The 10,838-nt window shown below is 38.7% G+C and overlaps 1 protein-coding gene and 1 non-coding gene across 2 annotated transcripts; one reads left to right on the forward strand and one right to left on the reverse strand.

The window, feature by feature from the left end:
- LOC143523496 (TOG array regulator of axonemal microtubules protein 2-like) lies at window positions 1-2,650 on the forward strand. Its single transcript, XM_077017987.1, has 3 exons — window positions 1-168; window positions 586-791; window positions 1,477-2,650. The coding sequence occupies exons 2-3, from the start codon at window positions 593-595 to the stop codon at window positions 1,734-1,736; spliced, it is 459 nt and encodes a 152-aa protein (XP_076874102.1). The 5' UTR covers window positions 1-168; window positions 586-592; the 3' UTR covers window positions 1,737-2,650.
- A 292-nt stretch (window positions 2,651-2,942) lies between these two features.
- Window positions 2,943-3,033, reverse strand: LOC143523698 (small nucleolar RNA SNORD88). Its single transcript, XR_013133444.1, has one exon. It is a non-coding gene; the product is annotated as a small nucleolar RNA SNORD88 (small nucleolar RNA).
- Window positions 3,034-10,838: the final 7,805 nt, after the last annotated feature.

Genomic DNA, 10,838 nt, shown 5'->3' on the forward strand with positions numbered 1-10,838 from the left:
GACAGCAGCAGAGCACACATCCACAGCATTGCAGACAAGACAGAGTACGTCAAGCATCTCAAGGCCCTGCTGGGTTCAAAAGACTTCAGCGAGCCCATCAAGGGCATTGATCAGCTGGTGGCCCACTGCGAGGACAACCCATATATGGTCGTGGGCAACATGTTCCTGGTAACACATTTGAACTGAATTGATTTTTAATGTTTTCAGTAGCTTTCAGAAGTGATCTGTATGGGGGGTCATACGTTGGAGAACATTAAATGCTGGCACATCTGAAGAAATGTCAAAAGCTCAGATGCTTCAGAGTAGAAAATATTACAACAATCAGTTTTAACTATTACAGTGGAGGGCAGTCGTGTCCATTGTTAGTGTGAGCTTGTTTTACAATGTATGTGAAGATTTCACCCAAGCGTATCCTTGAAATTGCATTAAACCAAAGAATCCAAGTGAATGACTTATGAAAAAATCAGTCGGTTGAAATGAAAGGGCTTGAAATCAAATCAGCTCCAGGGCTTAACGGCACTGATATGGTGAGTGCCTGATGAATGCATGGGCGGCTTGCTCTATACCTCTCTTCCTCTGCTACAGGTATTTGATGCTTTCAAAGCACGACTGCAAGGTTAACCTCTATGCCTTGGAGGCCTTACAGAAGATAATCACACTGCTCAGAGACAACCTGGTCCAAGTGGTCTACATCTTAGTCCCAGCTATAGTGGACAATCACCTCAACTCCAAGAATAACGCCATCTACATGGCAACAATAGGTGCCATTCAAGCTCTCATCAATAACCTTGGTGGGTTATTTTCTCTCTTTACAAAACATCTTGAAGGACACATGCCACTGGGCTTTAGAAAAACAACAACAATGATTGTGTTCTGTTTTACCTTTGTATCTTTTGATGAAAGGTTGCTAGGTTGGGGAAAAGGTTCACACAAATCAGTAAAAGAATGTTCTTGCTCTTTGGCTAGATGTTTGTGGTGCAGATCAAATGGAAATCTCCTTTCATATTAAGGCACAGTCCAATATAAAGAAAAAAATATTTCTGTAAGACTGACAGGAGATCTTGCATTATCTGACAGCAGATAGTTAAATAATGGAGTTTACAGTGGATGTGCTTAGGCTCTTTTGTTCAATATACAGTGTCTAATCTTTTGTGGTTGTGTATACAGAAATATTCTACAAATTCAAATACATTATCAAAAAACAATTCTTTCAGAAAGTAATTCCACTGATATGCTAAGAGATGCCAGAGATAAAAAAAGATAAAAGATATTTACCAGAAATACTATAATTCCTATATTAATTAATAATATTTATAATATTGATAATAATCATTCCAGAGAGTTACCATAGTTACCAAATACTGTCACTTTAGTTGAATTAAATCTTTCTAGGTTAAAAAAATGCTTCTGTAATAACCCAGTGCTGTCCAGGGTTGATTTATTTATCTTTGTTCCTTTTAAATATTCTTTTTATAGAGCTGGTTAGGGAACTCTACCCCTGCAAGCCACAACTGGTTGAGCAGAAGGTGCTTCCTCTGCTCTGGTACCTCCTGGGGACCTCCAGCAACAGTGGTACGGTCCACGGGAGGGGTAGAAGCGTGAGAGGGGCCACTGTCCACCTATGCCAAGCCCTTCATGCCCACATGGGTCCGGCGCTGCTGGACTGCGCTGCTTCCCAACCTTCCAATATCCGCAAGAGCCTAAGAGAGTTTGTGAAGAACCTCCCGATCAACTGAGAGCTGCAAGCCAGACCTCCAGACCAAAATAAAGCCCAACATGGATTCTACTTGAAGATGGAGATGTTTGTGTATTTCTTACTGTGCCTGCACTTTAAATGAAAGAGAGAGGAAGAAAGTCAAACGTTTTTAACATTTTGAATTAGCAGAAAGCTAAATCCTTAAACTCAGAAGGCCTTTTAAATAAGGAGCACAGATTTTAGCGAATCACATCAGGTTTAACATGCCTAGGAGCTCTGCTCTTTTTGCACTTTGAAATACTAACACATCATGATAACTGTTGTCATGGTGACTATAGATATATATTGTTCTATGATTGTTATTTTCTGTTGACATATCCTGAGGTAACTGTGCAGAATGTAATTTATCACATGCACAAGGAACAAGGATCTATAGTCTTTTTGTTGTTTGGTATGTGTAATGTGACTTTTCAATGAGGAGTCTTAAAAAATGAAAAAGCTACGACTCACAAAATTACTTTTGTATTCTATAGCCAGGGCTTAATTTGAGCCGGATCCTGCCGGAACAGGATCCAGGAACTCTTTCATTTTGAAGGGTGTGTTCCGGGAACTGTCTGCCTCGATCCAGTAACTTTCAAGCCTACTAATTATAAGTTATGAAGAAATCTGTATGCACTTCTGCACTTAAACACTTATAAAACACATGTAAATAATTTAAAAGTAATTTATATATACAAATTGGCTTGTTATTTTAACATTTGTGTGCCTAAGCGTTTTGTGATCTGGTGACATTGTGATTTTGTTTTGCGATCCGGTGACATTGTTGGCCTCTGACCCCTTGTCTCATGCCGCTGTTTGCGTTCTGGCATCGTTTGATTTTCAAAGTAAGCACTGTGTATAGCTAATAAGTGTAATGGCACAGTATTAACTTAACTCATTCTGTCAATAAAAGCTTGTTACTCCTATGATTGCAATTATATTTTTGTATGTGATAAAAACAATTGACAAACACATATAAAAACCAGAGGGCAGCAGATCATGTGAAAATATAATATTTGTGTAATTCTCAACTTTTGGCCATGACTGTAGACCAGGATAATGACACTACAGAATTTCTTCACAGAGCCTCAGCCATGGGAGTCAAGAGCACACCACCTGAAACAAAATTCAAGACAAAATGAGTCCCGCCTGTATATTTACAAAGTACGGTGATAAAGCTATTGAATCAGTTTCTTTAACATCCCCCCCCCCCATCAGACTCCACCATGTCAAGAGTAGAGGTGCACTTTTCTCGCCACAGACATTCAGAGCCCAGTGCAAAATCATCACAGGAGGAAACCTTCAGACTCCAGATTCAAGACTTAGTCAATCACGTACCTCATCCCCAGGATGCATGGACGATGTCCCCTGAAAGAGAAAACAATTGTCTTAGATTAACAGTCATGGCCTTTTATTCTGAATTGGTCTTATGCTTGTTTCCCGTGTTAGACATCTGTGACCACTGAATTCTGTAACCAGAGACCACCATGCATGTGTCGTCAAGAAATAAGGTAGGGTCAAATCCTGTTAACTGCACATGGGTACTCAATCGTTGATTGTAGTTTATAAGGAAATTAAAGCTCATTTCAAAATGAATTATTTATTTAGTGTGTATTTCTTGATTAAGATATGTGCTTGTATATATATTCTTAGATATTTGTTAATGACATATTTGGCATTCTTAGCGAGGAGCAAAGTAAATTTTTCATTGTATCTAAGGAAACCTGTTCCCTCTGTGCATGACAAACTCTGAATTTGAAAAGATTAGGTAGGCCTAAATGACATTTTCACGCATGCAGACAATTGTGTTTTACGTTGCATGAAAAAAATCTGTTGATTCTAAAGCTTTTGGTTAAACGTCAGCTTATTATTCATTTCTTATTTTCTACTAACAAATGCCTAGGGTGGTTCGTACGTTTGATAAACATTTCTTTTCTGACAAGAAGTAGCACTATCCAACTCCAATATTTATGAGTCTCTTGAACAGAAGTTGATGGTCACCAATACCGGTGCATCACCGGTTAAGGATGCCCTCGCCGGAATACCGAAAGGGTTCGCCCTGAAATATTAATAATCCCCTCAGTCTCTGCCATGTCATTAGTACACTGTAAAAAAAAACATTTTTTTACAGATATTTACTGTAAATAAATACAGTATTTTTCTGTCTTTTTCATAATAAGAGAATATACCTGTAAAATACAGGAAAATGACTTTTTTTAAGAAAACTCCTTTAAATATACAGTCAAAGTCTGTAAATTTAAATTACAAGAATTTCTTGTTTTATAACAGGATTGTATATTTTTTTAAGGGTCTTGAGTTTTAATTTAGTAGTTATCAGTGTAAAAATACAGTTTTCAGTGTAAAAACACAGAACAATGCCTTTTGTAACTTCACAGTAATTTTCCATTTTCAAACAGTAAATTCATGGCATATTAAAATTGCATGTTATCAAAGAAATTATACTTAACCAAAAACAGCAGCCTAACATCTACATTTGACCAAAGCTGGAATTATAATGAATTAAGATTTGAAGTAAAATATTATGTTAAATTTCCCATTTCCAATTGTCTAAATATACATAATAACTCTGCTACCAAACCAGCTGTAAATTGAATCACATACACTAAGTACTGAACAACAGCCTTTTATTTGAAATGACATTTAAAGCAACAAGTTTAGAACGCAATACTGCTCCACTCTGCACAAGCAAGTGAATAAAATATTTGGTCCCTCAATCCTCAATCCCGGGCAATCAAGGGCTTTTCGTGAGAAGACGCAAAGATATAAGGCATTAGGAGATTTTTTTCAGAAAGGCCCATAAAAAAAAACTTTGCAATATATAGCAATAAGTTTGCAGAAGGGGGGGGGGGGGGGGGGGGGTCAGAGAAAGAGAAGGAGAGAGAGAGAGAGAAGAGATCGACCCATCCTTACATTCATCCATCAGGAAACAGATCAGCAAACAGTTCTGTGTGGTGATTGGACAGAATCGTGGGTGCCTGGTCTGTTCAGCCAATGAATGCCGAGAATCACTAGTTTGAATTTGAGCGCCAGGTGCCTGGAGACGTTACGTTCTGTTATTCACGGAATCGCAGGTAAAGACGAGCCCGACTGAAGCACCGAAGCACAGAAACACCAGTTCACGCCAAGTGTCTGTGTTCAATATCAACTGAAGGTACGTCTTAGTTTTATTATTTTTTTCAAAAATCGCTGCTTTGCCGGGAGTGTTTAATTATTTTATTATGAGTAGCATTCTGACAAGTTGTTGTCTGACAGTTGTGTTATAGTAGTTTTGGTTTCCAACAGGTTTTAGCCAGTTTATTTTAATCTGTTCATGGCGTTTTTTACCACATTATTTAATGGTTGGTTATTTTCAAAACGCCCAATCTTAACGTCTTCACGTTCTCATGTTCGTCCTGGAATTACAAGAGGCTCGTATTTGTTAAGGTAATACAGGAGAACTGTTCAGTCAGACAGTTGTGAAACGAAGTAGTTTCAATTTCAAGCATTTTCAAGTACTTTAGCCTAAATTCAATCACTTTTCAAACCTGAAACACAAAGCAACATTAAAATTCATCAGGTAAATGTTTCTTCCCGTTTTTGAGGGGTCTTGCTTTATAACTACCAGGTTCTCGAGGTTGAAAAGATTTATATTAAATGGGATTCTAAAATATAAACAATAATGTGAACTAACAGCACTAGTTATCTTATATCATTCTCAGTTTATTGTGTAGTATGGACTGTAGCAGCACGTGCCAATTAAAAGGTTCAGATTAGGATTGCTTTGGAAAAATGTTTCTTTGTTTCATTTACACACCCAGTAGAAAATCAACAACTTGAAAAATTTAGCTACACTGAATATGCTTCTACAACGAGAACTTTTAATTGGCTAATACAAAGCACAAGGGCCAATCACAGAATCTAATACTTCAATAATCGTTACAGATCATAAAAGGGCTTACACACAGTTGTTTAAGGCATTTTCAACAGTAACAGTAAGATGGTAAGGGTGCTGAAATTATTTTAAGAATTGCACCTAGCTATATGAAATGATCACATCAAATATCTCATAGAACAACATCACTTCATTATCACTGTGCACTTGTGTTCAGTCCCAGTTCACTCACTGTTAGCTGTCACTACATAACAGTTTATCATTAACTTTATCAAAAAAGATGTCGTATTAGGACACATCCAGAAGGAAGAAAATTCCATAACTCCAGGTTTTGAACATTATGGCAGTTTCTCTCAATGATCTTGTTAGGCATCTGTCACATAGGGCTACGCCCCCTCTCCTACCTGTCACTCCAGTTTCCCTGTTCCTCGTGTCTGTAGTTCCTTGCCGGTTAGTCCCGCCCAGCTTGTCTGTTTCTATGGTTTCCCATTGTCTTCCACACCCTTGTCATCAGTGTTGTCACCTGGTCCTAGTCTAGTCCTGTGTATTTATAGTCCTTGTATTTCCCATGTCTGGTTATCGGTTGTTTTGTGCATTCATGTTCCTTGTGATCTCTAACGTTCGTAGTTTTCTGTTTCATGTCTCGTTGTTTTCCCCATGATCTCCGTGTGTTCCTGCCTGGTCCGTGAGTCCTCCTAGTTGTGTTTGTAATTCATGTCCGGATTGCCTGCCCGTTTTGACCCGCGCCTGTTACCTTGACCACGTCTTTGGAATTCCTTAGAATAAATCTCGCTCTCCTCGGCGTTTGTGTCCGCCTCCCTGTTCTGCCTCACACAGATCGTTACAGCATCATTAAACCAGTGCCCACTGCCGCATCTGTGAAAAGAGAAAATCAAATGTTTCTGTTTTAACCTGTAGGCTATATAGTAATTCTGGGACATTGTGTGCACTTTTTAATCAATTTAGAATGCATAACATTGTAACGTAAAATGCAAAACAATTCTGAAATCACAATAACCCCAAATATCAGACAGTTTTGTTTGACATCCAGGAAGATACGAGGCATGTTGGTCAGAATTGGGCCTGATTTTGGCAGCTGTGTATGGTTTTGACTCGTACCTACATTTTTACAGGGCTTGCAGCTGTAGAGTTCTTGCCCCATTATTCAGTTTCTAAAGTGAACCCATCCATTTCTGACCAGGCTTTTATTAGGGTTCACACACATAGTGTGGGAAACCTATTGTAATTGCTCGAATTTTTCTTCTTTTTTCTTATTATTATTTTTCTACTGATAAAACGCATACTGCAGCCTAGACCGTAAGGCCCAGAGACACCAAACTTGGCAGAATGGTGTAGTCTCTTTGGAGTTTGTGATTGCTTAAAGTGGAACAACTTTCAAAAGTGACTGCACATAAGCTCATCATGGGACCATTTAAAAGTCATACAAATGTTTGTATACATAACCAGAAAACAGCTGTTTATCAAGTTAAGTAGTGAAATAGTATTACTCATACTGGTGCCTTGATCTCGTGTGCACATACTAGTCTTGAAAGAGGAGTTAGCAAAGAACATAGTAGAGGTGAAACAAGTGTAGATAGGGTGATGTGTCTGAAGATAGAAGTAGAAGGTCTGACATTGAATGTTGAAGTTTTGGAAGGATCTAGATGAAGTGAAAGTATTCCCAGTGAGGAGAGAGTGGTGATTGTAACAGACCTATATGGACATGGTGAAGGAAACAGATGATGAGGAAGCAATGGGTAGGTTTGGTGTCAAGGAAAGGAACCAGGAAGGACAGATGGTGGTGGATTCTGCCAAGAGGATGGAAATGGCTGTAGTCAACACTTATTTCCAAAAAGGAACATAGGGTGACCTATGAGAGTGGAGGGAGGAGTACACAAGTAGACTACATTCTGTGTAGAAGACAAAACACGACAGAGATTGGAGACTATAAGATTGTGACAGGAGAGAGCGTGGCCAAACAGCATCGTATGGTGGTGTGTAGAATGATGTCAAAAAAACGTCAAACCAGAGAAGACCAAATGGTGGAAACTGAAGAAGGAAGGAATGTGGTAAAGAGTTAATAGAGGAGCTGTTAAAGGCGCTGGCTTAGACTTGTTAAGGATAGGAATTGTAATGTTTTAACAAGTGAGGAGAGTGTGATGAGAAGATGGAAGGAGTACTTTGAGGAGCTAATGAATGAAGAAAATGAAATGGAACAAAGAGTAGAGTTTGGAAAGTTTTGGAGGGGATGAAGAAGGGAAGGCAGATGGACCTGATGACATACCAGGAGAGATAGCAGTGAGGTCTTTGACTCAACTATTCAATGGTACGGTTGAGAGTGAGAAAATGCCAGAGGAATGGAGGAGAGGTGTGCTGGTACCCATTTTTAAGAACAAGGGTGATGTACAGAGTTGTAACAACTACAATGGAATTAAGTTGATGAGCCACACATTGAAGATCTGGGAGAGAGTTGTAGAAGCTAGACTTAGACAAGAGGGAACTATTTGTGAGCAGCAGGGTGTCATGCCAAGAAAGAGCACCACAGATGCCAACTTTGCTTTGAGGATGGACAAGTACCGGTAGGGTCAGAAAGAATTCCACTGAGTGCTGTCTGCTTTTAGAGCTTGTCAAAGCAAGCTATGAACAAAAGGGAAAGATCTGACTTATTTTTATATTCCCTCATTCCGTACATGGAAAAAACAATACCACACTGGCAAAGGGTACTGGTTTGCGTTATTTTTAAGGAGGCTGCCGGTCTAATTAATTTACATTTCAACACTTTAACATTGTTGGATATCCTGATATCGATGTGAAACACAATAAATTAAGATTCAAATACAGAAATGTAATGTCTCTCTGAACAGCAGCATGTTAATTTGTTTTGTTTTTTACTGTGTAATGAATCCAGAATAATTCCAAATATTTTGCAGGTTTATTCAACAATAGATGAAATCTAAAATTAGATAACACGTGTACAAGTAATAATAGTGCAAACATTTTGTGCAAGGCTGTGTTCTCTCAACATTTAGTAATAATAAATAATAATAAAACATAAGTAAATAATAGAAAAATAAGGTTAAAGAATAAAATACAAACAAAAGCTCTCGTTTCTGGTAATAGCACAAACTTTTTATAGCTAGAGCTCAGCATCACAAAAGCAACATAGCCAACATAAAAGCACAAAAACTTGCAGTTTTTTCTAAAAGTTAGGTATACTCTGTAAAATGCTGTTTGTCTGTACAACCTAAAAAAAGACATTAGAAGTATTTATTTAAAGTTGATTAAACACTTGGCCTGGCTGTGCTCATTTTAACTATGTTTATACTTTCGAGTAGGGTGACCAGATGTCCCGCTTTGTGCGGGACAGTCCCGCTATTTCATTACTTTTCACGTGTCCCGCAAATTGAGACATTGTCCCGCATTGTTATAGCCTGCCAGACACCGGTTTTGAAATGCGTGTTTTTTTTTTTTTATCAATGTCTGTGTGTGTGGGAAAAGCGGTGATGGCTGTCATCAGGGGCGGGGCGGGCTGAATGCAGGCGTAGGGCACGCCCACCAACACAAACCAGTGCAAATCAGGGGTGGGTTTCCCGAAATGTTCGTAGTGCTAAGTACTTCGTAACCTCGTATGAAACGTACGAGGTTAAGAAGTACTTAGCGCTACGAATGTTTCGGGAAACCCACACCAGGTCAGAACAGCACCTACATGCAGCTATGGAGGACAGGGAGGAAAACAGGACTCGATCTAAAAAACGAAAATGTAGCTATAACAGAGACTGGGAAACTATTTACCCCTGGGTGAAACCAGTGCAAGGTGACTCTTGTAAAGTTTTTTGTGACGTTTGTTTGAGTCATTTTTCCGTTTCACACGGAGGTGAATATGATGTGAAAAGACACAGACAATGCGAGACTTCCCAGTCTATGCATACGTTCCTGCTAAAACCCAAACTAGATTCAAGGGTAGATAAAGTAACAGCAGCTGAACTAGCGTTTACCACACTGTGAAACACTCCCTATCATACAGGTCAGAATTTATTTTTTTAATTTTTATTAAGTTTCATTTATTTATATATATAAACACATTATTATTTGCAGTTTTATGTGCTAAAGGGGCAGAATAGAGATGTTTAATTTATTATTTAAAAAAATAAATTACACACTATTTTATCTCGATGCATTGGTGTCCCACATTGTCCCACACAAACATAGTTTGTCCCACATCTGGTAAATTGGAATCTGGTCACCCTACTTTCGAGACTGACCGTAGCGCGCGACTCCGCACAACTCGCGTCACATTCTTTGCAATGTTGTCCATAAGATATGTGGTAGTTATAAAGAAACACCCCTCAAAAACGGGAAGGAACATTTACCTGACCAATTTTAATGTTGCTTTGTGTTTCAGGTTTGAAAAGTGCTGGAATTTAGGCTAAAGTACTTGAAAATGGTTGAAATTGAAACTACCTCGTTTCACAACTGTCTGACTAAACAGTTCTCCTGTATTACGTTAACAAATACGAGCCTCTTGTAATTCCAGGACGAAACATGAGAACGTGAAGACGTTAAGATTGGGCGTTTTGAAAAAAATAAACAACCATTAAATAATGTGATAAAAAACGCCATGAACAGATTAAAATAAACTGGTTAAAACACGTTAGAAACCAAAACTACTAAAACACAACTGTCAGACAACAACTTGTCGTCAGAATGCTACTCATAATAAAATAATTAAACACTCCCAGCAAAGCAGCGATTTTTGAAAAAAATAATAAAACTAAGACGTACCTTCAGTTGATATTGAACACAGACACTTGGCGTGATCTGGTGTTTCTGTGTTTCGGTGCTTCAGTCGGGCTCGTCTTTACCTGCGATTCCGTGAATAACGGAACGGAACGTCTCCAGGCACCTGGCGCTCAAATTCAAACTAGTGATTCTCGGCATTCATTGGCTGAACAGACCAGGCACCCACGATTCTGTCCAATCACCACACAGAACTGTTTGCTGATCTGTTTCCTGATGGATGAATGTATGGATGGGTCGATCTCTCTCTCTCTCTCTTTTTCTTCTTCCTCACATCCAACCTGTGGAGCATAACCACTGGCAACATTCAATGTCAGACCTTCTACTTCTATCTTCAGACACATCACCCTATCTACACGTGTTTCACCTCTACGATGTTCTTTGCTAACTCCTCTTTCAAGACTAGTATGTGCA

The sequence above is a fragment of the Brachyhypopomus gauderio genome, chromosome 9 (genome assembly GCF_052324685.1).
Source record: "Brachyhypopomus gauderio isolate BG-103 chromosome 9, BGAUD_0.2, whole genome shotgun sequence".
NCBI classification, from domain to species: domain Eukaryota; kingdom Metazoa; phylum Chordata; class Actinopteri; order Gymnotiformes; family Hypopomidae; genus Brachyhypopomus; species Brachyhypopomus gauderio.

Bases quoted from the DNA above. Each gene is read 5' to 3' on its own strand.
- LOC143523496 (XM_077017987.1), top strand. From the start codon at position 593: ATGCTTTCAAAGCACGACTGCAAGGTTAACCTCTATGCCTTGGAGGCC. The intron at 792-1,476 runs GTGGGTTATTTT...TTCTTTTTATAG, and splicing joins AGCTCTCATCAATAACCTTG to AGCTGGTTAGGGAACTCTAC.